Raw genomic sequence first — 23,935 nt, forward strand, 5'->3', positions numbered from 1 at the left:
TTTAGTATACAAATGTGCGACATATTTTTCCCACATATTCACAGGAAAAGCATTTACCATGAAAAACAAACGTCAGCTTGTCTCTGTTTAATTATCACTAGTTCCCAAATAGAGGATTTGAAAATAACTGAGGTTTACTCTGGAGTTAAAAATAAACAAACAGAAAGCAAGAATGTCCACATTTTCATCTGAAAGTCTAAGTAAGTCCAAGACTGGAGGCTTGGTTCCCGTGACCACACAGGCAAAACTAAGGGAGTCAGATCTTTGCTCACATACTGGGATTTTGTGCCTCCTTTATTCTTCCGAGGGCCTCCTGCTTGCAGATGCCGATGGAAAACTTAGGAAGAGTGAGTCTTATCCTTTGGGTCAGAGGCAGAGTGAAGCAGAAAGGGAGAAATGGCGTCTGGCCAGCAGTTGCTGAGCGTGGACAAATGGGCGTGTGTTAAGCAACCTCAAATTCTCTTTGTTCCTTTGAAGGTCGGGTTTGACAGTTATAACAACTTGCTACTAATGGCCTTGGAAACCAGAGGAAAAATATCTACTTTCATATTTATATGACAGTTCAACTTCTGCCAGTAAAGAACGTGTATGTGCGTATACACATATATATACATACATGTAATATAGTAATAATCTTATATCACAATCACAGTCGAGGTTTAACGTGGTGAATACCTACAGGAGGCAGTTTGCTAAGTTCACGGAAGACCAGGATGTCCACTCCTGACCACAGCCAGTGCCTCACGTTCAGGGTGCATTGGCGCTTTGGGGGAGTTCAGAATATTTGAAAAGTTCACTATTGGCAAGCATCACGTTTCTGATGGGGGGTGCACCCGACTGCAGAAAGAAGACATGCTACACGGGGTGGGACGGTTAGTCAGTTGCTAGACAACCCGGTGGATGAAGCTACAGTCTGGAATTTCTTTTCATTCTTTAGATTCTGACTTCCTCTGACATCCTTTGGTAGAGCCTGGATGTGGGGTTAGACAAAAGGAGCCATGATGGCTTTAAAAACAAACAAACGTAAAAACAAAAAACAAAACAAAACAAAAAAAGCTTGAAAATCTTGGCCATCTGCTAACCTTTTTGAAGCAGTTATTCGCACAAAAAAAGAATCTTTAAAACTTAGGAGAACTGCTGATCATGGTGAATATGCAGCCATCTCAGGATGTAAAATCGTGCACACATTCCAAGTGCAGGAGTGGGTTTCTGTGCAAGGCACAGAGACCTGTCTGCACTAACTCCTCACCTTAACCTCTTTCTGTCTGAATTTCCTTCTTTCCTTCTTCTGTTTTAGAGACAGCAGGGGAAGTCGAGATGCCCGTAGCTGTCCAGTCCTCCTTCCACCGGACCAAAGGTTGAATCCCCTTTGGGGTTATACTAAATGTAAAATATGGCCTTTCGACCTTTAGCAAACTGGCTCTATTCTGAGGCTGTAAGCTGACCACCTCAACACTCAATGTCTCAGCGTGGAGCCCAACGCGGGGCTTGAACTCACGACCCTGAGACCAAGACCTGAGCTGAGATCAAGAGATGGACACTTAACTGAGCCACCCCAGCGCCCCTTCCTTTATTCTTTTTTTCTGCGTGGAAAGCAAATGTAATGATTGGACTACACAGTGATCTTGAGAAGGAAGGCAAGATGATAGGAGCACTGGTTGCTGACAGAATGGGACACTCTAGCACCCTGGACTGCTACTTCCGGCCTCCTTTTACACAAGAGGTAAATACGTCTCTATTGTATAAGCCATTTATCACATGCAGCCGAATCTAATCCCAATAGACACACTTGGGGAACTGAAGGACTCATTCTCAAATATGAAGCATTGGGTGTACGAAGTACAATAACAAACACACATACAATGCACATAACAAGGACAACAGTTTCTATTTTAGGGGCTCTGTGTGACCTTGTAGGTAGAGATGGTATGTCCCCAAACAAACCCAGGGTAATGTATGCCTGTTAAGCATTTGTCAGGGTGCCGTCCTTAAAGATGCTGGGAAATCATGTTTTCTACCAATACGCGGTAATGACATTACAGACATTTCAGTTGTGAGGACATAAAGCCATTTTTAAAGGATTTGTTTTTAGCTAAAAAGACTTATCATTTTATTGAGTGCATCTTCTGTGCCAGGCACTGTGATAAACACCTGCATCATCTCATTTAATCTCTACAAACATACACCATTATTACTCTGACTTAACAGAAGGGAAAGGAGAAGGGATCAATTAATTGGCTAAGGTCGCATGGCAAAGCTGGAAACCAGAACAAGGTCAGTCGGATTTCAGAGCCTGTGTTATGAAATGCCATCCTAAAGCTCTTCTGGGTTCCTGTTTCTCTAGATGGATTTGACCGTGCTTTAAATTCTCCACTGGGCCATGTCAGAACGGCAGTTCTCGTTCCTATAAATTACAAGGCAGAAATGCAGAGGGGGCTGTTGTTCGTCCTTAAGGGGAGATCGGCGCGTGCGGTCACGCTGTCACGCGTTTCCACGGCAGGGACAGCCAGCCAAAGCCGTTCTCAGCAAACTGACTTGCTCTCCTCACCTGTTAACTTAGTAGTGCAGCTCTTTACATGGAAGCAAACGTCAAGGCTTACTGACACTCAAGGCTGGCACATTAGAACCGCCTTTGAGTTACGACAGACACACATGTTGTTACGTTTTAATCAGAATCAGACATTAAAGTGGCATAGAACACTCCATCTGATCTCTTCGCTGTTCCCAATCTCATGAATTTACAAGTCAAATGGTCACAAGCAGGTTTAAGAATTATTTTCACTGGCTTCCCCAATCCCAAAGGAGAATAAAAAGTAATAATGTAAAAAAAGTTAAGGTCAAGGTGTCTTCATATCACAGCTAACAACTAACCATTTGTTCACTAGTGGCTTCTGCCCCATCCTGAATGCTGCTGAGCTTAACTGGATATCAAACAAGTGGTTAGTTATTGGTTCCCTGGGAGACCGTCCCTGAAGGTAAGCCACGCTCTGGGGACACACGAGGCACTTTCAGTGGGGGTAGTTACCTTTTCCGGGTTGGGTACAACGTCTGGCTCTCAGAAGCGAGACAGTGAATTTACCAACAGAACATTCTGTGATTATGCACTCTTGGGATTCAGCACTGGGATTTCCGAGCGTTCTCGGAGGGGGGTTTGTGGGTTGATGAGCAGGCTGTTTAATTTCTGCCTGTGCTGTGGGCACCGGCGCATCGTCCCCTCTGATTCTTATTCCGGCCTCCTGAGTGACACCCCGTCTACACAGCGGGGCTTCCGATACTTCGCAACAAGCGGCCTGGCCGCAGGCACTGCCAATCGCCAGAACAGACGCTGTTGCAAACAGTCGGCGAGGCTGCCCGTTAAGGCTGCACGACGTCCGCTGCGCGCAAGGAGCACGCGCACCGCGCATGCGCGGCGCGACGCCAGCTCGGGGGGCCCTAATCTGCCTCATCCGCGTCTTCTCCTGCAGTGGCCGCTTCCAAAGCCGCAAGGGCTTCGGCCACCGCCGCGTCCTCGTCCACCGCATCCCCACTCCCGTCTGCGGTGGAGCCGGGCGCACCCTCCCACCCAGTTCTCGAATCGACCCTGGGCACGGCCTGAGCAGCGTCCTCTTCTTTGAAGCCGACACTTAGGGCTTCTGTTGCCACGGCCTCATTTAAGGAATCCCAGCTTCTCTTCAAGGGGAAGGGCATATTCAAGCCGTGTCCCCCCGCCCTAGGGTGAAGGCCCGCCGGGGGTCCCTCCTCAGGGTGGCTCTCGGGAAGACCGTCCTTTTCTTCCCAGTCAACTGTGTCTCCAGCGGAGCCCCGAAGGGGAGGGTAATCTGGGGCTGGCATCTGGAAGTCGTGGTCTTGTACTTCCAAGGCAGGACCTTCTGCCCTGAGAGCAGCTCTGGGGTCCCCACTTTGGACGACGTGGGTCTCTCGCAGGGCCGGCAGCAGCACACTGTCCCGTCTGCCGGGGCCCCAGCCTTCCCGGAAGGGTGCAGTCGGGGGGGCGCTGTTGGCGGTACTGACGCAGGAGCCCCTCTCGCCCTGGTGGGGCCCACGGTCCCCAGTGGGCTGCGGGGGGGCGGCGGGGCCGATGCCGTTGACGGCACTGCCAGCCTTGTCCGCGCAGGGTCCCCCCACCGTGTCCCCCAGAGGGGGCGATCCCGGGGGAGGCCAGCGGGGCTCCTGCCCGCCGCCAGCTCTGCCCCTGCTGGCCGTCCTCTTCAGGCCCTCGCTCTGCAGCTCGTTTTGATGCCCCGGGACTTGGCTGCCCTGTTTGCCTTTCCATTTACCAGCGCCCCCTTCATCCACCTTGCAGCTGTTCACCTCGTTGACGTAGCCAGAGGAGGGCACTTGAACTGGATCGAAGAGATAGCTGGTGGCGACAAGAATGAAGATCAGTCAGTTAGACATTAACTACGGTTATTCACGAATCCCTCTATGAATAGCTTCCATTATCAACACTCTATGCTTCTACTTTCTGCTTCCTTCTACCATTCCTGTTAATTTCTGCGATTATTCCGTGAAGCCTCTGTGTATGTCTAAACCAAACAGATCTAGTTGGTATAAACCTGTTTTACCACTGGAAACAGGTCTCAGGAAGAGATCTAAGAGACCACAGAACAGGGTGCAAAGTGGTTGATGGAATTAAAAACAACCAAAAAGTAAATAAATGTCCAATAACAGGGGAATAGGTGGTTAAACACTGATGGCACATCCCCTCCACAGAATAGCATGCAGTCATTAACAAGATAAATAAACATGAAGTCTGGACTAGCACAGAAGACACAACAAATATTTACGATAATAAATGGTTTTTGAATCACGCCCTACCATCACACTGTGAGTACAATGGAATAAAACTTATACACACACGTATGAATAAATGGATGTAGGTGTATAGCTGTAGATGGAGAAGTAGAATCTCAAAAAAGTGCTGTTTGTTAAGGGAGCAAATTAGTTAACTTCTTCCCCTTTATTTTGTGTGGAGTTCTAGTCAGGTTATCCAAATTTTTCTGAAATAGAATCTGGACAGAATTAAAACCCTGTACGTGACTGGGGTGATTTATTTTCAGTGATGCCAGGTCAGGCATCATCTCTGCAACCCCAGCTTGTCTTTGCACCGAAGGTCTCTGGAGAACTGCAAGGTCCACCTAAACCAAATTCCATCTCAGAGCACGACGGCATTCCCAATGTGCTCGGAGCAGTGAGCAACAACAACAAAACAGTTTACATCTGGGCCACATGTCCTCTGAAATGATATACGAGCAGTTCCAAATGCATAATTTCTTGGCAATGCTGGTCATGCTTGAGGTCGGATAAATGCAGCGACCCCATGCGGGGTCTTTAGGGGGGCCTCCACAGTAGTCCCAAAGTCCTCCACTCAGGGTACTTTTCCAACTTTACCTTTGTATCATTTTACAGCACTTGCACCCCATCTGGATGAGTTTTTGTTACCATCTGCAAAAGAAAGGACAGAACATAGTGAATGACATCTGAACAGGAACTGAGTTTGCTCCTTCCTTCCCAGATTCTCCAAGTTGGGAGGGTCACAATTTTTGGCAAAAGCAGAACACGTGAGGCAGGGAGACCATGGTTACCGGGAACACCTTCACGTTTCTAAAATCACCAATTCAGAGTTCTCAAACATTTACCGACGCTCGTCTCTGTGCCAGGCCCTTTCCCCATCCTGGGGCGATAGGTAGGTTGTCTCCATTTGGTGAAGGAGGAAACACAGGCTGAAGAATGCTAGGGAGAGACCTTCGGGATTGAAAAGGATCCTTGCCATTTCCACATTGATCAATGGCCTTCTGCTGGGGACTCTGGAGCCTAACCAGGGCGCAGCCATTGTGCTGCTCCAGGGGGCGGGGGTGTAAGACAGGACTCCTTACCAGGGGATTAGCTACTCAAGTATGAAAGGACATCTGGGTTGGGGCGCCTGGGTGGCTCAGTGGGTTAAATGTCTGACTTCTGCTCAGGTCATGATCTTGCAGTTTGTGAGTTCAAGCCCCGTGTGGGGCTCTGTGCTCACAGCTCAGAGCCTGGAGCCTGCTCCCGATTCTGGGTCTCCCTCGCTCTCTGCCCCTCCCCCACACATGCTTGCTCTCTCTCAAAAATAAATAAACATTAAAACATTTTTTTCAATCATTAAAAAGAAAGGGGCATCTGGGTAAGGTGGCCGACCTGCATGCTCCACAACACAGACCCAAGAAGGTGACGGCTGTGGTCATCATTCCAAGCTTTACGGGACTAATTGGCATCTGTTGCGCCCCTCCCGTGACTGGCCAACCCTGGCAATGGCCCAGGGGCTCCACTCTTGCAGCTCAAGGACATGGCCCTTGGGGCGTCCTGGCAGCAGATGGGTTCAGCTGCTTCTTTTCTCCTACCTGCCCCTTCCCAAGTTTCGTGTTTCCTGATGCGTGCTCTCCCACTGAAATCTTCCCTTCACATGGAACTCACCGGGTTGTTCTGATCTCTCTTCTGAAGATCCTAAAAACTCGTGTGGAAGAATCTCTAAATCATTTCCCTTTTCTAGTAGGAACAACCTTTAAAGTGACAAACCAGTAAGAGAATCTACAGCCCCAGTCCCTCCGTCTCCGTAAGACGTGCACACGAAGAAGAGGGAGAGATCATTCACTGTTGGTGGTGTCGCTGCCTCCCTGGCCCGTCTTCTGTCTTCCTTCAATTGTAATTGAACTCCCAGGATGCCACCACAGAAACCTTTACCCACACGGAAAATGACCGGTGCTCTTTAAGAGGTTATGGACTGGCAGGTTACGGGTTTATACCGATAAATAAAGTCTACAAACGACCTCCTATGGGAAGGCTGAAAGATGGTCTCCAAAAGATATCCCCAACCTAATCTCTGGAATTTGCATGTAACAAAGAAACAAAAAAGGTCTTCGCAGATGTGATTACAGATTCGAGATGGGGAGATTTACTTGGATTATATGGTTCAGAGCCCAGCTCTGCTTCTTACTTGGCAGTATGACTTTGGGCCTCGGCTATTTCATCTGTAAATGGGGATAATGGTATGTCTACCATATGGTGTCGTTGGGGATTATATAAGTCAATATTCACAATAAGCATATACTTATTACTCAGACCTGTTTGGACACAGCACGTTAAAAAAAAATTTCTCTTTCCTTTCCTTCCTTTCTTCCCTTCCCCTTCTTCCTCCCTCCCTCCCTCTCTCTCGCTCCTTTCTTCTTTCCTTCCTTCTTTTCTTTCTTTTCCTTCCTTCCTTCCTTCCTTCCTTCCTTCCTTCCTTCCTTCCTTCTTTCTTTCACATATGAGCAGGGAAGAGACAGAGAGAGAAGGAGAGAGAGAATCCCAAGCAGGCTCCACACTGTCAGCTCAAACCCATGAACCATGAGATCATGACCTGAGCCCAAATCAAGAGTTGGACACTTAACCAACTGAAGTACCCAGGAGCCCTGACATGTTAAAAAAAAAAAAAAAAATTTGGAGGCCTTGCACCTAAGAAAGATGTAATGTAGTTGCCACAACATACACACAGGAACAAAAGCATTGTGAACACCAAGTAATACTTGTTTTCTGGGTTAAGGGCCAAATGGTATATTTCTATTAACTGTGGCACCAACTGAAAGTCAAGTGCCACAAAACCTGAGTGCCACAAAGGTTCCTCAGAGGGAGAAATCATTGGGAGCTTGGCCAGCGGTCAGTGTGCACAACCACTTACTGTTTCAAAGCACTCTCCGTTAAATGATCCCATGTCCAGAGCCCAGAATTTTGTTCCCAGCCTCTGCTCCCACTTACGCCTATTTTCTGCTAGCAATTCATAAATCAGCTGGAAAAACAGGACCAAGAAACAAGGACGATGTGCACCTCCCCCCCTCCATCAACCCCTCTCCTCCCCCCTCCCCTCCCCCCATCCTGCTCTAAAACTCTGCCCCTCTACATGCTTGCAGTACCTTTATTTATCTTGGACTCTGTTTAAAAACACAGTCAGGAGGATAGGAGGAAAAAAAAAGTCAAAGGAAAGAAAAACCTGGCTTTGAGGTTTTTGAGAGGGCAGACTGTGGGTCATCATAATGTAATTGAAGCCATGGTGATCACTGTAAAATATCTGGTCGGTCAACTTTAGGATGGCAAGTTAAGAGGCATAGCAGGGGAAGGTTTCAGGAAGGAAGGAAGGAAGGGAAGAATGAAGGAGGGAGGGAGGGAAGGAAGGTAGGAAGGAAGGAAGGAAGGAAGGGAGGGAGGAAGAAAAAGGGAAGGAAGGGAAGAAGGAAGGAAGGAAGGAAGGAAGGAAGGAAGGAAGGAAGGAAGGAAGGGGGGGGGGGAGGGAGGAAGCTAGGAAGCGTCAGCCTTGAGCCACACCTTGTGTTCCCAGCGTCTCAGAGGCTGAGTCTCAGAGGCTGACGGGACCCTGGGGAACCCTGGCCCAGCCACAGTCCCCACCCTGTGCCGCTGTGGCCAGGGCCACGTGAGCAACACGTTCTGCACTGAAATGACTGCGGAGCTTTAACAGGCCAACTGGAGAGCCACCACTTCCCTGTTTCTTATAGAATTTATAAGTCATCTGTGGCTTTAGGCTCCCCTCCTCCTCCCCCAGAAAAACCACAGGATCTATATTTTCCTTCAGAGCTATGTAATAGAAAGGATGTTGTAAAGGTTTTCCCCTTTCAGGATCAAGTTTCTGGTTTGGCTTCTCAGCCCAGCCCCCACTGGCCTTTGGGGCACAGCACCCGGGTTTCTGCCTGGCCTGGTCCCTCACCTGAGGGCCCTGCTCCGGGCCTCTCCTGCCTCTCTCTGCCAGTGGAGACGGCCTCTTCCTGGCCACAGGCTCTGCCTTCTCCCACCTGCCCGGAGTTTTCCCTCCCCAGGGACATTCCTTCTCTGAGGTGGCTCCAGTGTCCACCGCTGTGTGACTGTGTGACTGCTGGCAGAAAGGGTGGGGACTAATGTATTCACATCCAACCTCTGCCTGCCCATACCCACGACTTCCTTCCTTCTATGAGGATTCCTAATGTCAAATTCAATTTATTCCTCTTTTCATATGTCACTTTAGTGTCCACATCTGGCTTTTGGCAAGGAGCTCTCCCATTTCCAAGAGCGAAAAGGAAATACTCCTTGTCCAGTGTGACACCTGGACACGGGACAGGGGAGGGTGGGGTACACGCTCCTAATTAACACCTTCATGAGGGGCAGTCTACCTGCCTTCTCCCTGCTCCCCCGCCCCACTTGGACAATGGCTAGCTTGGAGGTTAGAACTCGGCTGTCAGGTGCTTCGTATTACTTAGTAGAATCAAAATTTGCTTTCTCTTTGGAGTATAAAAAATCAGTCGAGAGGCAAAGGGCAAATCCTTTGCAACCATCGGCTGGTTTATACAGGGGGAAAAGCAAATACCATTAGGAGGGTATGTCCACCCAGCGTGGGCACCTGCCTGCTTCTGGAGTCCTGTGTTGGGGGTTGACTCTGCCCTGTGTTTTATGTTGAAGTTAAAGAGTCCTGTGTTTGAAGATGGACATGCGAATGCTCTGTCAGTTACTAATCAAGTCTCATTGCTGGAAAATCCTGTTCCACAGGGGGGATCGTGGTGGAGGCGGGGTGGGGGAGGGGCATGGAACTGGAAGACCACAGAGTCAGGCGTTTTCTAACCAGTCGGAGAAATGGAGTATTCATCAGGAAGACAAGACATACAGAAAAAGGCTCAAGCCGGCTGCCAAGGGCTGCCTTTGAACAGTGATCGTCCCGAAAAGTGACGGAGGCAGGTCAAAGGGCACAGGAACCAGCTTGTAAAGGTTCTACTGGTCAGATCTGGAACTATTGGAGCATCAAAATAAATACTACAGATACAAAGGTTAGAGCCCCCTGAATAAAACGAGGATCTGTGCGTCCACGTGGATATAAATTCAGGGAAAGCTTTGCCTTATAAGTAGAAAGCCAGCTAACCTGCACACAAGGAATCATGGGACTAGAAAAATCTCCATCACAACAGTAACTGATTCAAGCAAGGGTCAGCAGTGGATGCTGACATTAGCGGGCAAGGGTTCAGGGAGAACAGAACGGTTCATCTCTAAACACGCCACCTGCTTAAGGGTACAACAGTATCGGTACGGTGGAGGAACGATGCACGCAGCACCTGCACCCGATACCCAAAGATGGCATTGCCCTCAATGAGACTGACCAGCTCCAGGGGCCCCTGATGGGAGGCACTGAGAACTCAGCATCACTTCTCTGGTTTTCCTGTCACGAGAATGTAACCTGGGTGGAAGCCTGAAGCCACATCAGTCAAACCCAAATGGGGGGTTATTCTGCAAAACAATCTGGCCTGTACTCTTAACGAAATGCACGACTGTTGTGAAAACCAAAGACTGCGGAGCTAGTCCAGACTAAAGAAGACTAAGGGGATAGGACAGCCGAATGAAATTATAAGCTTTTGGCTAAAAGGCCCTTACTGACAAAATTGTTGAAATCTGAATAAGGCCTGTCGATTAGGTAACAGTATTAAATCAATGTTAATTTCCTGATTTTGATCAGTGCACTGGGGTATATAGGAGGAATGCCCTTGTCCTTAGGAAATACACGGGGAAGTATTAAGGAGGAAGAGTATGATATCTGTAATTTACTAAAATGATTCAGCAAAAACACGCGCACACGCGTGCATGCGTGTGTGTGTGTGTGTGTGTGTGTGTGTGTGTAGGGAAAGGGAAGAATAAAGCAAATCTGGTAAATGTTAACTTTTGGGCATAGTGAGAGGAGGGTATTTGAAAATTCTTTTCACATTTCTTACGACTTCTCAGTAAGCCTGATGTAATGTCAAAATGAAAAAAGAAAAAAAAAGTGGGAAATTAAAAAAAAAAGTACCAATCTACTGTTAATTGTTGTTCTGTCTGTCCCTGGGCTAGGACCTAGCAGGTGTGGGAAATCACTGATAATGATATTCCCTACAAAGCAGCACAGGGGGAAAGGTTGTAGAAAGGAGCTCACCAAAAGCCCCCCAATTTCTCTGGACGTAGCTATGATCCTGAGTGCATCCTGAAGACCTTTACTCAATAGCCAGTCCCAGCCTCTGAAGGCAAAGAAGGTCTGGTTCCTGTCCTCAGCTGCCCCGCCTTCGAGAGGGACTTACAGCCTGGTGCTTGGGGGTCCATCAGCTGTCTGCCTCCCCTTCTAATCCCAGGCGCCTCTCAGGCAACACCTAACTCAGGGCGGCGTCCAGCTCACACGGAGCTCTACACACTTGACATTCAAACAAAGGGATGACTGGTGAGTGACAGCTGTGAGTGAATAAGAGGGGACTATGGGATTTACCAGTCATTCCATTCGGGGGCCTGCCTCTTCCCGTGATCGCACTACCCAGTGGTCCAGAACAAAAAGCCAAGCGCAGGAGCTGAGAGATGGGAAGGACTGCGTTCCTCCCTCCGGGCTCGGGAAACAGCACCCACCACCACCCTTTGTGCAGTTCCCAGGGTCAAGGGCGTTCTGCTGCAAGGGTTCTAGTCAAGGAGCTTTAAAGGCAGCTGGGAAGTGGTCTGAGTTTACAGAAGTTGAAATACTTGGAAGACAGACACCATAAAATCAAACACTCGAATTTCAGCTCCGTTTTGGAAAACCAGCTGCGTGTTCGGAGAAGAGCTGCGATTTCATGTCATGTGGTCAGCAGGTGAAGCTGACAGACATTTAGTGAGTCGTTTCTGGTACCGAGGAATGAGTGAAAATAGTTGCCAGGTGCTGAAGAAAGTTACCAGGTGCTTTATACAATAAATAAGAGATGCTCTGCCCAGCTTTCAGCACCGGCGCTGGATTCGTAACTGGAAAGGGACAAGAAGAGACATTCTTAGACTGCTCAATCCACTTCCTCAGCAGAACCACTGCCTCCTTCCTGGACAGCCTTTGAAAACTCTCTGTGAGTTTCCTTTTCTCCTAAAGAGGCTGAGCTTCAGTGATGGTGGAGAGCCTGAAAGCCTATATGAGGACCTTTATTATCACCGTCAATCACCTATTTTAGGCTACAATACGTGTTAGCATCACCTAGAGCTGGGCTTGATGGGATATTTATGGGCAGAGATGTGTTTTGTAGGTTTCCCCCCGAAACGGGTCCCTGGTCAGACAAGTTTGGGAACAGCAGAGATTAAAGATGACCAGGTTCATGGTTATGAAAAAGAGCCACTTCACCTTGTTTAGCTCTGCAGTTACCCAAATTATGTGAACACAGAATTTTTTTTTCCCCATAAAACTTCCTAACCACGAAACTTCAGTTTTGTGAAATGTTTTGGGAAAAACCACAGTTGAAATGACAGTCCTAATCATCTGGGGGGAGTGTTGTGCCTCAAGCGTCAAGTGGAGTATGCTGTTTGGGCAACCCCAGCCAGGCAAAGTGTGCCAGGAGTCACGTGTTGGCAGTGGCTCCATCACCAACTGCTCACGCGTGGGAGGGTCGTGTGATGGCTTGAGTCCGCAAGGTCAAAGGTCTCTTCCAAATCTGACAACCTGAAAGGGGAATCAGTGAAGAACAGGAATGTCCCCCATCCACCCTCTATTCATCTTGGTTGACACACTGATAGTCGGTGAGTACCGAGGCAAGGCAGGCACCGACAGGACCCTCGTGCGGGTGAGGTTTCTCTCCAGGGTTTGTCAACCACCCCATGGTCATTCCGCTGACGTGTGTCTGGGTCCCGGGGCCACATTCACCCAGCACATGATCCTGACTTAATGTAAAAAAGCTTCTCCTCCGTGTCCCCTGGCTCATTTCAGGTCTGCAGCTCTGTGGTAGGGGTCTCCTCAGCCTCTTTCCAGGGAGTACCGCAGGAGACAGCGTAACAGCAAAGCCCCTGGGAGGGCCGAGGCCACAGATCACGGGGACCCTGTGAGGCTGCAGGAGGTGCACTGTCGGACCCCCTTTTCCACTGGAGTGGGCTGGGGGAGACGCAGGCTACCGGTCTGGAGATTAGGGTCTCGGGAGCCAAAGGAACAAATTGGTCTCTGCGGGTGAAATGTCAGGGTTGAAATTGGTATTTCTTTTTTTTGAATATATTTTTTTAATGTTTGTTTATTTTTCAGAGAGAGAAAGAGACAGAGTGCCAGCAGGGGAGGGGCAGAGAGAGAGGGAGACACAGAATCCGAAACAGGCTCCAGGCTCCGAGCTGTCAGCACAGAGCCCGACACGGGGGTCAAACTCACGGCCCGAGATCATGACCTGAGCTGAAGTCAGAGGCCCAACTGACTGAGCCACCCAGATGCCATGAAATTGGTATTTCTTGATGAAAGACTGCCCTGGGCCCACTCAAATCGTGCTAGTGAAAGCACTGCCTGCCTGGCCTCTCCCAAGGCTGATCTTGCCGGTATATGCACCCGATGAGGGTGTCTACACGGTTTCTGTGGTGCTTCCATTCCCCATCCCATAACTTTACTGCTGCTGGAGTCACAGGGTCCTCGGTGTCTGTATTATATGTGGAAAAACAAAAGACTTTTACAACAGTGAGAATGTCACTCCATTTTTCTGTTCTTGTGGTCCATATACTTGCATATCACAATCTTTTTGATCTTAATAACACTTCTTTTATTAAAAATTTTTTAACAGTTATTTATTTGAGAGAGAGAGAGAGAGAGAGAGAGCGCACAAGTGGGGGAGGGCGCACGAGAGAGGGAGACACAGAATCTGAAACAGGCTCCAGGCTCTGAGCTGTCAGCACAGAGGCTGACGTGGGGCTCAAACCCAGAAACTATGAGATCATGACCTGAGCTGAAGTCAGACGCTTAACCGACTGAGCCACCCAGGCACCCCAATCGATTTAAAAACATTTCTATGACCTTTTCTTCTATTCAAAATCTAATATCATTTTTTTCTTTTCAGATGTCGTCATTAATCTGCTGTCCTTAAGACAGATGTTTTATGAATGGTCACAGTCATCACATAGTGTCTCCACTGATACGACTCTCCACTGAATCCATGGTGTTGTATCAGGCACTGTACCAGGTTCTGGGGAAATAATGGCATTCCAGGTGCTCCCCAGAAGAACTTATAGTCTTGAATGTGTGTGTGGTGGGGGGGAGGGGGGAGTATACGTGTGGGGTGGGGTGGGATGTATGCAAACATTCGGGAAGGTTCACCACACCGCACCAGCATTTCAGCATCATGGTTAAAGGAGTAATCTAGGGTCGGAGCTGTGGGTTTCCATCTACCTCTGCCACTTACTAGTTTTGTCACCTCCGGGCAGATTTCTTAGCATCTACGAGCTTCAGTTGTCTAATCTGTGAAATGGGAACGATAGCTGTTTCTGCTTGTGAAGATTGTTCTGAAAATGGAATGAGCTAGGAGTTTGTAAGGCATTTACTATGGTGTCTGGGGGTCTACCAGTAGTCACTGACACTCAGAATAAGTAGATCACATTTGGGTGTTCTCTACTCATCAAATACCGTTTTTGGGAACTTTTGTGTTTAACTTTACAGCAACCCTTTAAGGTGTGAACTGCTGTTTTACAAATAAGTAAATGGATCTAAGTTAGAAAATGGTACGATGTAGCTGTTAATGCTGTTGTTCTAGTTTTCACTAATATTAATATTTTCTGGAATCTGTCTTGGTGGGTCCTGTTGATTTCTGAGTCCACTGGATTACACAACAAGCAGCAGTTTGGGATCCCGTAACTTTTTGCAAGAGGGAACTGGATCCTCTTGATCTGGGCTCTGACAGAATTTGGTAGGTGTGCTTGCTTCTATGACCACCAGATGGCAGTATACGTCGGTCATTTAATTTAAATAAGAGGAAGGGACTTGGTGTGGGAAAGCCCTCTGAAAGGAAAATTAGGGCACAAATAGTGTAGGTGCTTTGCCATGTGGCAAAGTTAGGGAGTAGGTGATGTGGTAAATATTTCAGATAGTGACGGTCACCTTTAAGTCTTGGTGGCCATGGCACCACCATACATGCCAGGGCCTCTTCTAGCTCTGGCGGGACATGAGGTTTGTGCTGTCATCTGGGTAGATCATGGTGGAGTCAAAAGGCTCACACAGTTCTACAGAGAGCACTGTTGACACAATGACTGCCCGTCGGAACCCCAGGTCGGAGAGTCGGCCTCGCTCCCTTCTAGTATGCTCAGATAGTGATTCTGTGGACGTGGCTGCGGAGGAAGACGCATGTGAGGTGTGCAGTTACCCTTCCTCCCGGGGTTAGATATGATGCTGCTGGGCCTGTCCATTTGGCTGCTCCTCCTGGCTATCTTTGTGCTCTACCTAGACCCCATGGCCGCCCATGTGTGAGCTGGCCGTGGGGACCCATCTGGGAACATGAACAGCACGTTTTGGAGAATCTTTAGACAACAGAAATATAGTTTCTTTGGGAAGATCTTTAAAATCTGAAACGAAGATGATGTATTTTTACTTAACACGTGCAGTTCTCTGTCTTTTCCACGGGGATCAGTGGACCCCCTTCTGTCATACCCTTGACCACCATGGTAACAGTATCATCTGACAAAACTCATCTCGACTCAGTTTGTCGGGTTGCCCTATTGACTTCGGTCCAAGCTGCATAGGAAGCTATGCAATCTTTAGTAGGGCATCTGCTTAGAAACCTAAGAGACGCCCTTGGCATTAGCACATGATCACTTTCATTTTTCTGGCCATTTTATCAGAAACCAGTCACAGAACATGTATGAAATCACAGAGGGGGTCTAGGAGAAGAGGAGGAAAAACTGAATATCCAGTACATAATGTAATGAGGGGATGGGCCCTGGCATCAAAATCTGGATTGGCCTGTTTAGAAGCCAGGTGACCTTGAGTAAGTCATTTCACTTCTCAGTTTTGCCAACCACTAAGTGGGGGGAAATAGTAACACCTAATCTCGCAGGGTTCCTATTAAGATCACATGATTAGATCGTGTGCTAGGCCTGGCAAAGTGTGCCTGGCAAGTAGTAGGTTCTTAAATGTTGACTGCTGTCATGTTCACCATCATCATCCATGAAAATATTCTTTAACCACTGGATGCTACTGAATTTTAGATACTGTGAATACAAACAAGCATTGTTCTGACCAAATCCTCCCTGGAAAGCCATGGGAATCAGGGTGCATCTCCAACACACGGTATGCCTCTTAATTGGTAAGTAGCTTTATCTGCCAGGTGGAAGAAGTCTGCATGAAACTTGAAGCATTTAGAAAAAGCCAAGTTTTGTAAAGGATGAGGAAGGCTTAGAGGAGGCAATGTGGACAGAAGTTTATACAACGCAGTCTTGTAAGGCTACAAATAATGATAGCTTTCTTTTTTCTTTTACTTATTTTTTAAATAGGCTTCACGCTCAATGTGAAACCCAACATGGGGCTTGAACTCACAACCCTGAGATCTTGAGCTGAGATCAAGAGTCAGATGCTTAACTGACGGAGCCAGCCAGGCGCCCCAATAATGAAGCATAGCTCAGGGCTAGGTGCTTGGCATCACCTAGTTCTGAGTAAATCCCAGTATCCTAGAGCGCCCAAACCACAAAGAACCTTAGAGAACATCCCGCTCAATCACCTCATTTTATAAAGGTGCTCAGGACTCAAGGCTAGAAGCATGAACTGGTCAGAGGATAAGAAAAAACAGATTGTCCCATACTTATAGATGACCCTGCACATGCAGAATTGAATCCCCAATGTTTCTTGGAAGTATAGTGAAAACAGCGTGTGCACTGAAAAGATTGTACATGGTGCTAAGGCCTCAATACTCCCAAGGCATGTAACTGGGGGCCACTCTGCTAGTTATTAGGACACAAAGAGACAGAAGACCTCTGCCATTTTGCTAAAGGGCTCACCACCCATTCATGCAACATACATTTTCTGAGCACCTATTATGTGCCAACTACTGAACTCAATTCCAGGGATCTGGAGAGAGTTTACAGTCTAGCAAGGGAAAAATATGTAAATAATATCCAAGCAGATGACTAGTCTAGTGTTATGAGATTGAAAGACGTCATACGATGTTACATAAGGAGCACCTGAGTAATCTTAGGAAGATTAGAAAGAGCTTGTGGGCAGAGGTGAGCAGATAACGGTGCTGGTGGAGTTTGGAACCACATTCCAGGGTGAATGCAACATGAAGGCAGGAATGCTATCCCTTATACTGTCTTAGACCCACCCTTTTCTCTCCTCGTGCACTGCCATTGCCCCCATCCTACAACATTATCACCTCTTTTTTTTTTAAGTTTATTTACTTTGAGACACAGAGAAAGTGAGCAGGGGAGGGGCAGAGAGAGAGAAAGGAAGAGGGAATCCCAAGCAGGCTCCACACTGTCCGTACGGAGCCAGACACAGGACTCGAACCCACGAACCCCAAGATCATGACCCGAGCCAAAATCAAGAGTCAGATACTTAACTGACTGAGCCACCCAGGCTCCCCAAAATCACCTCTTTCTTATTTGAATTACTGCAGTTCCTCCGGCCACCTGCATCCACCTGATACATTCGCCACATGGAAGCCATGTGATCTTTTTAGGACACACATTTGAATCACATCATTCCTCACACCTAAGACTTCTCAAAGGTGCCCGATGCCCTCAGGATATTTAGTAACATTTAACAACGATGATGATGATAAAAATATCAAACTTACACAGAGCTTCCTATGTACCTGGTGTTCACCTTCGTGCTTTATGGGTATAATTGATCCTCATTATTTGTGGATTTCGTATTTGTGAAATCCTCTAACTTGCAAAAGTTTATCTGCAACCCCAAAATGAATACTCAGTGTGCTTTTGCAGTCATTTGTGGACAAGAGCTGAGTGTTATTGGAGTGGTCTGATGTGCACATTTCTCTCTAAGCTCAAACAAGGCAACGTTCTGCCATCTTGTTTCAGTTCCTCATATCGTAAAGCTTTCAGTGTCAAGACTCAGTTGGGTCATGCTCATCTCACATGTTTTAGAACTGCATCCCAGACCCACACAACTAGAAAGGAAATAACAAAATTCTACCAAAAAACCTGAACGAAGCCAGAAAGAAACAGACTTCAGGGATTGCTCTGTCTACTGGCTTTCGTGTGTCAGGTAATAAAAACTGCAGTGAAAGACCAAGTAATAGAAAATTTAATGGAAAATGGGAAGTACAGACTTTTCCCTCCAAAGCATAAAAAGGAAAAGAAAATGGCTTACCTGTTGTGGAGATTGTCCATTGGGTTTCTCTGGAAGTTTAACTTCTCTTCCTGCAACAACAAAAAAGTTGCAGATTGAGTCTGCAAGTTGCCTCCTGTTCACAGCCAAGTTGTATCTTGAAAGTGACAGCAGAGGGGCGCCTGGGTGGCGCAGTCGGTTAAGCATCCGACTTCAGCCAGGTCACGATCTCGCGGTCCGTGAGTTCGAGCCCCGTGTCAGGCTCTGGGCTGATGGCTCAGAGCCTGGAGCCTGTTTCCGATTCTGTGTCTCCCTCTCTCTCTGACCCTCCCCCATTCATGCTCTGTCTCTCTCTGTCCCAAAAATAAATAAACGTTAAAAAAAAAATGTTTAAAAAAAAAAAGAAGAAAGTGACAGCAGACAGCATGTCCTGAGGGGGTGCGAGGCAGTGAGGTGGGGGAATTGAGTTCCCTTGCCTGGGAAGACTAGTGTCTTGGGACTTGCCACGCCTTGGTTTGCAGCCTAGCTGCTGAATCAGCAATCAATTAACAACCACCCAATTTCAGTGTTTTCCTCTATAAAAAGGTTGTAGTGACATTTAAATGGCACAACATGTAAGTAGTTTATCACATGCTGGGCATGCTGGGATTATTCAATAACCAAAAGCTACTGTTGTTATTTATTACTGTTGGTAAATACCACACGGCAATGCACTTCTTCTCTGATGGGTAAAGTTTCGACTAAACAGAAAAAAAAAAATCAAGGAATTTTCTTCCTGTAGGCCTATCAAATAATCAAAGTTTCAATGAATACATATGCAGTATCTTAATAAAGTATATAATTGAGAAAATAGCATTGCTTAGTGAAAATAATGGTGTGTAATTTTGAGAAAGTAAAGCTAGTGTTCAGATTTTTACCAACTTCTCTGTGACTATTAGAATAATTCACCTATATCAAGACACAACATTTTCAGGAAATGCTCTAAGTCTGCTCCCAGGTAAATTACTTTGTGAGATACTGAATTCCACAATAGTGGAATGGTTTCACCCTTTTGGTAATCCACTTTCATTGTCCTGTAATGTCTTTTCACTCAGTATTATTTCTTATCATTTAATTATTCCTTAATATCGAATACATTGCTGAAAGGTCAGGTGATTCTATTCTTAATTTTGACACAGCGTTCATAATTCAACTCAAATATTATTTGGTAAGAAAGACATGAGAAAGGCAAAGTCCACGGCCTCAGGGAGCTAGCCATCTGGCTGGGGAGGGCACGGAGACAACGAGAGTTTACAAGTCACTAAAATACTATGCAGGGTACAAATAATGCCATCAGAGGAACCGACAAAATCTCAGGACTGCGAGGTTGTGTCACTGGGCCGGCAGGCGTTCGCTGACATTTGAGAGAAACTGTGGCAGATGGAAAAATAACGATGGTGAGATGTGGTGGGAGGGCCTTTCGGGTAGAGGGAACGTGGCAAACAGAGGACAGGAAATGATGGGAGTATTATTTAGTGAAATCACTGAATTCCTACTGTGTGCCAGGCTCCAGGAAACTGCAGGGAATGGTACACCCACATGGGGTGTACCCTATAAAATGACAGCCCTAACTGCAAAAGAGTGAGTATTCTGGATTTCTCGGTGTTTAAGGAACTTGGAATCTGCCATGCGGTTGGTAGACTTGCCGTGTGCCAAGTGCATTGAAGGAAACCAGATGCATATGGCAGTTTGGAGTTACAGTTAAGACCCTACTTAAGAGTAAAGAATGGACCTTGAAGAGGGAGCATTTAAACTGAGATCCACAGAATGAGAAGGAGCTCTCAACAAGCCATGCCCTTGTTAAGAAGCCTTAAGTGGTTCTGCATTGCCAGCCAATGTCCTTTAACGTCCTCAGCTCAGCGTTCGGGACCTTCCACAATATGGCACGAGTGGCTCTGCTAGATTAGCTCTGAAGCTTCTCTAGCCACCCCTACTCCCAGCCAATCTGGATTTTCCACTCTTTTCTAAACAGGCTTACATTTTTCCTGTTTCTATGCCTTTGCACATATTATTTCTCCCAGCTGGCTTGCAAAATTCTACTGATCCTTCAAACCTCATTGCACACCACCTCCGCCATGAGATTTTTTTTTTTTTTAACCCCAAGTAAAGGTAATTACTCCACTATTTTCATTTCTGTGGAATCTTATCTTCTTGGACGGCTCCGATCACTTTTTGCCTTCATTATTACAGTGATTCGTTTATATAACGTTCCCTCCACTGGCCTGTAAACGTTTAGTAGGGAGGGGTCACAGCTTCACCACTGTTCAAGCACATGTTGTGTCTTCTGACACAGTGACTTGCATATAGAGGTACACGGCATGACTTTTGAAAATGTGAGTTATAAGTATCACTGGGAACTTTAAGATGCTTAATACCAATGTATTATATTATAAAACAACAGTGTACGTATTTAATCAGATCTAAGATGCACATGTATTCATTCACTTTTTAACACTTCTGAAACTGAAATGCAACTTACATTCACTGGCACATCATGGTTAAGTTTGAGGCATTATTTTCTATTTTTGTGGTATATAACAGTACATGTTATAATCTATGACATCAAATATTCAATGAAATGTGGCATTTTAATACCATAATTTGTTATCTCAGGAATATATTATGTGTATATTTACTAAATATATTCTATGTTAAATAAGTGTCTACCTGGAACGCAATTAGATGAGTATTATATAAGACACGGTCCATTTACCAGAAGCTTCATTTAATTAATTAATTAAATTTATTTGCTATATTTATTTATTTATTTAATATAATTTATTTTCAAGTTGGCTAACATACAGTGTATACAGTGTGCTCTTGGTTTTGGGGGTAGATTCCCATGATTCATCGCTTACATACAACACCTAATGCTCATCCCAACAAGTGCCCTCTTCAATGCCCATCACCAATTTTCACCACCAAGCCCCCGCCACCATCAACCCTCAGTTTGTTCTCGGTATTTAAGAGTCTCTTATGGTTTGCCTCCCTCCCTCCCTCCCTCCCTCTCTGTTTGTAACTGAAGATTTTGTTTTTAAGTAATTTTTACACCCAATGTGGGGCTCAAACTTACAACCCAGAGGCCAAGAGTCACATGTTCTACTGACTGAGGTAGCCAGGCACCCCTAACCCAAGAACCTTCTAAGATGAGAACTAACAATATACAGAGATGGACTCGAGAATTTTACTTCTAAGCACTACATAAAGATCATGTATCAAAACAAAAACGATAACCAGAAATAAGACCCTTCAAATGAATTCTATTTTTTTTTCCCCAGAATGACTTTTTGAAACAAATTCTTTCCAAAGAAAATATTTTGGTACACCTGCTTTGTTGGTGCTTATTGGCTAATTTATTTGTTGGGCAAGATAGCATTGACATTACCTTGGGTTGTCCATGGTGAGGACCCAATGGCTGGTAAAACCAATCAGGCCTAAGTATTATGAGAGTTTGGGAGAAGACGAAATCCCAGTGTGGTCGAGCTGCCAGGAAAGGCTTGACGGAGAAATGCAGACATGGGAGGTGGCAGAAATTAGAGAGGGCAGGGGTAGGAGAGAATACGGGACTTGTGCAAAAGGCAGTGGGGAGGCCCATGCTATGGATTTGGAGATGAAAATGGCATCTCTGAGGTTACTGGGGCCTCTGAAAGTAGGCACAGAAGACCTAATGTGACCTGATTGGTGATGCGGGTAGGTTCCCGAGCAGCAAGTGGCAGAATGGCAGCAATACATCAAAAAGCCTCCCTTGCTGGCAACAGACAAGCAACACCTCAAGAGTTTTGTGCAGAGACTTGCTAAGAGTTGATCCTTTGAATTAAGTGAGGAGATGGGACGAGCCTGGTATGTGGTGGTATCAAAGAGAAATCCAAAGGAAAGAGCAGATGTGGAAAACCAGCTTTTCAAGCTTTCTTTGGTTTTTGAGTTAGGCATTGATTTCTACTGTCCCTGGTTTCTCTTAGTGGTTTGGTGTATACACTTACTACGTATAGTGTCTTGGGAAAGTTGTGTTGCCTCACTACCCGTTTCCCTGTGAGTAAAATAACAATTATAATTATATAGTACCTTTTTCAGAGAACAGTTAGGGTTAAGTGAAAGAAAACAGTAGAGTATTGAGCACAGGGGTTGGTACAAACCATAATCTTAACATTAGCTATGATTTTTCATCCACTGTCATTGTCAGCGTCACCATGACCATCACCATCATCATCATCATCATCAATCAGTCAGTTTCTGTTTTTCTCCCTGCCACTCACTGGAAATTTCTTGGGTCCAATGGTCACATCTCATTATCTTTGTTTCTTCAACAAGGAATACAAAGTAGGACTTCCACAAATATGTACTGAGTTTTATGAAAAATAACAAGCCAGATCTCCATGAAAGAAAGGATTTGCGTGACAAAAGGAGTTACTGAAATTATTCTCATTCTTGGAGGCTGGCAGATGGAAAGAATGGTGGTTCCATACACAGAACAGGTGGAAGGAGAACCTGTATTTGAGTGCAGTATTTGAGAGTGCCTGAGTTCAGCATTTAGCCTTCTGAGTTGAAGTGATGGCTGGGGAGATGGTTAAGGGAAAGGTGGCAGAAAGAACAAATGCAGCCAGCCACTTCCCATTACAAAGGAAGAGGCATGCATAGCTCACAGAAAGAGCAAAGGTCCATAAAAACAGAAAGCCCATGGATGTGAAGTTAACTAGCAAGTTAGTAGGGTGGGAAGCCAAGAATCGGCCCGATTTAGCAGAATCCTTAAAGGCTTTAGGACAGAAGGGAAAAAGAAGGGAGGGCTAGAATCAGGATGATTTGGAAGGTGTTTAAGAAGCAGTTAGGGGGGCGCCTGGGTGGCGCAGTCGGTTGAGCGTCCGACTTCAGCCAGGTCACGATCTCACGGTCCGGGAGTTCGAGCCCCGCGTCAGGCTCTGGGCTGACAGCTCAGAGCCTGGAGCCTGCTTCAGATTCTGTGTCTCCCTCTCTCTGACCCTCCCTTGTTCATGCTCGGTCTTTCTCTGTCTCAAAAATAAGTAAACATCAAAAAAAAAAATTAAAAAAGCAGTTAGGGGGGCACCGGGTGACTCATTCAGTTAAGCGTCTGACTTTGGCTCAGGTCATGATCTCGCAGTTCATGGGTTCGAGCCCTACGTCAGGCTCTGTGCTGACAAGTTAGGACCCTGGAGCCTGCTTCAGATTCTGTGTCTCCCTCTCTCTCTCTCTCTGCCCTTCTCACGCTCATGCTCTGTCTCTGTCTCTCTCAAAAATAAGCAAACATTAAAAAACAATTCCAAAAAAAAAAAAAAAAAGCAGTTAGGTTCCTAAATCCCTTTCTGCACTCCCAGCTTTTGGAGTGGTTTCTGCTCTTTATCGCACCTAAAGAATGTAAGTTTGGTGTCTGGAAAGGGTAAAGCAGGGTCTCTGGACTAGGAATATAGTAGAGAACACACAGCAGAGGACAGGGGTTCTGAATCCAAAACTGGGGATTAAGTGAACGTGTGCACGTGGAGTGCTGAGAGCCTCAGCCTGCTCCCCTCCTTGGCTCTGGGATACTGGCAGTCACCCTCGAGTTGTCCTCCAGACATCTAAGGAAAGACAGAGATCGAAACCAACCAACCGACCAACCAAAAAGCACTTAAAACAAAAAGTAGGGAGAAGAAAACTAAAGCCAAAACAAAACGATTGACAATGATACCCTCACCATGTCACCTGTATCCAAAAAGAACAGGGGATCTTAAAAAAAAAAAAAAAATCAGAGAACAACAAAAACAACGAAAAGCTCTTGGAAACGAAATCAAGACAACAAAAATTAATATTTCAACAGAATTTCAATAAAGAGTCTAGAAGAAAAAAAGGAAATCTTATAGAAGTAGGAAAAAAAAAAGATACAGG

The 23,935-nt window shown here is 46.2% G+C and overlaps 1 protein-coding gene across 2 annotated transcripts in view; it reads right to left on the bottom strand.

The window, feature by feature from the left end:
• Positions 1–1,869: 1,869 nt before the first annotated feature.
• Positions 1,870–23,935, bottom strand: part of PGCKA1 (PDCD10 and GCKIII kinases associated 1) — a 45,218-nt gene continuing 23,152 nt past the window's right edge. For both annotated transcript variants that reach the window (XM_040486025.1, XM_040486033.1), the window contains exons 2-4: positions 18,065–18,114; positions 5,392–5,445; positions 1,870–4,360 (exon numbers count right to left, since the gene is read on the bottom strand). In XM_040486025.1, coding sequence (XP_040341959.1) covers positions 3,433–4,360; positions 5,392–5,423 — 960 coding nt within the window. In that variant the 5' untranslated portion in view covers positions 5,424–5,445; positions 18,065–18,114 and the 3' untranslated portion in view covers positions 1,870–3,432. The remainder of the gene's footprint in view (positions 4,361–5,391; positions 5,446–18,064; positions 18,115–23,935) is intronic.

Source organism: Herpailurus yagouaroundi, unplaced genomic scaffold (assembly GCF_014898765.1).
Source record: "Herpailurus yagouaroundi ecotype Mexico unplaced genomic scaffold, PumYag 28, whole genome shotgun sequence".
NCBI classification, from domain to species: Eukaryota; Metazoa; Chordata; class Mammalia; order Carnivora; family Felidae; genus Herpailurus; species Herpailurus yagouaroundi.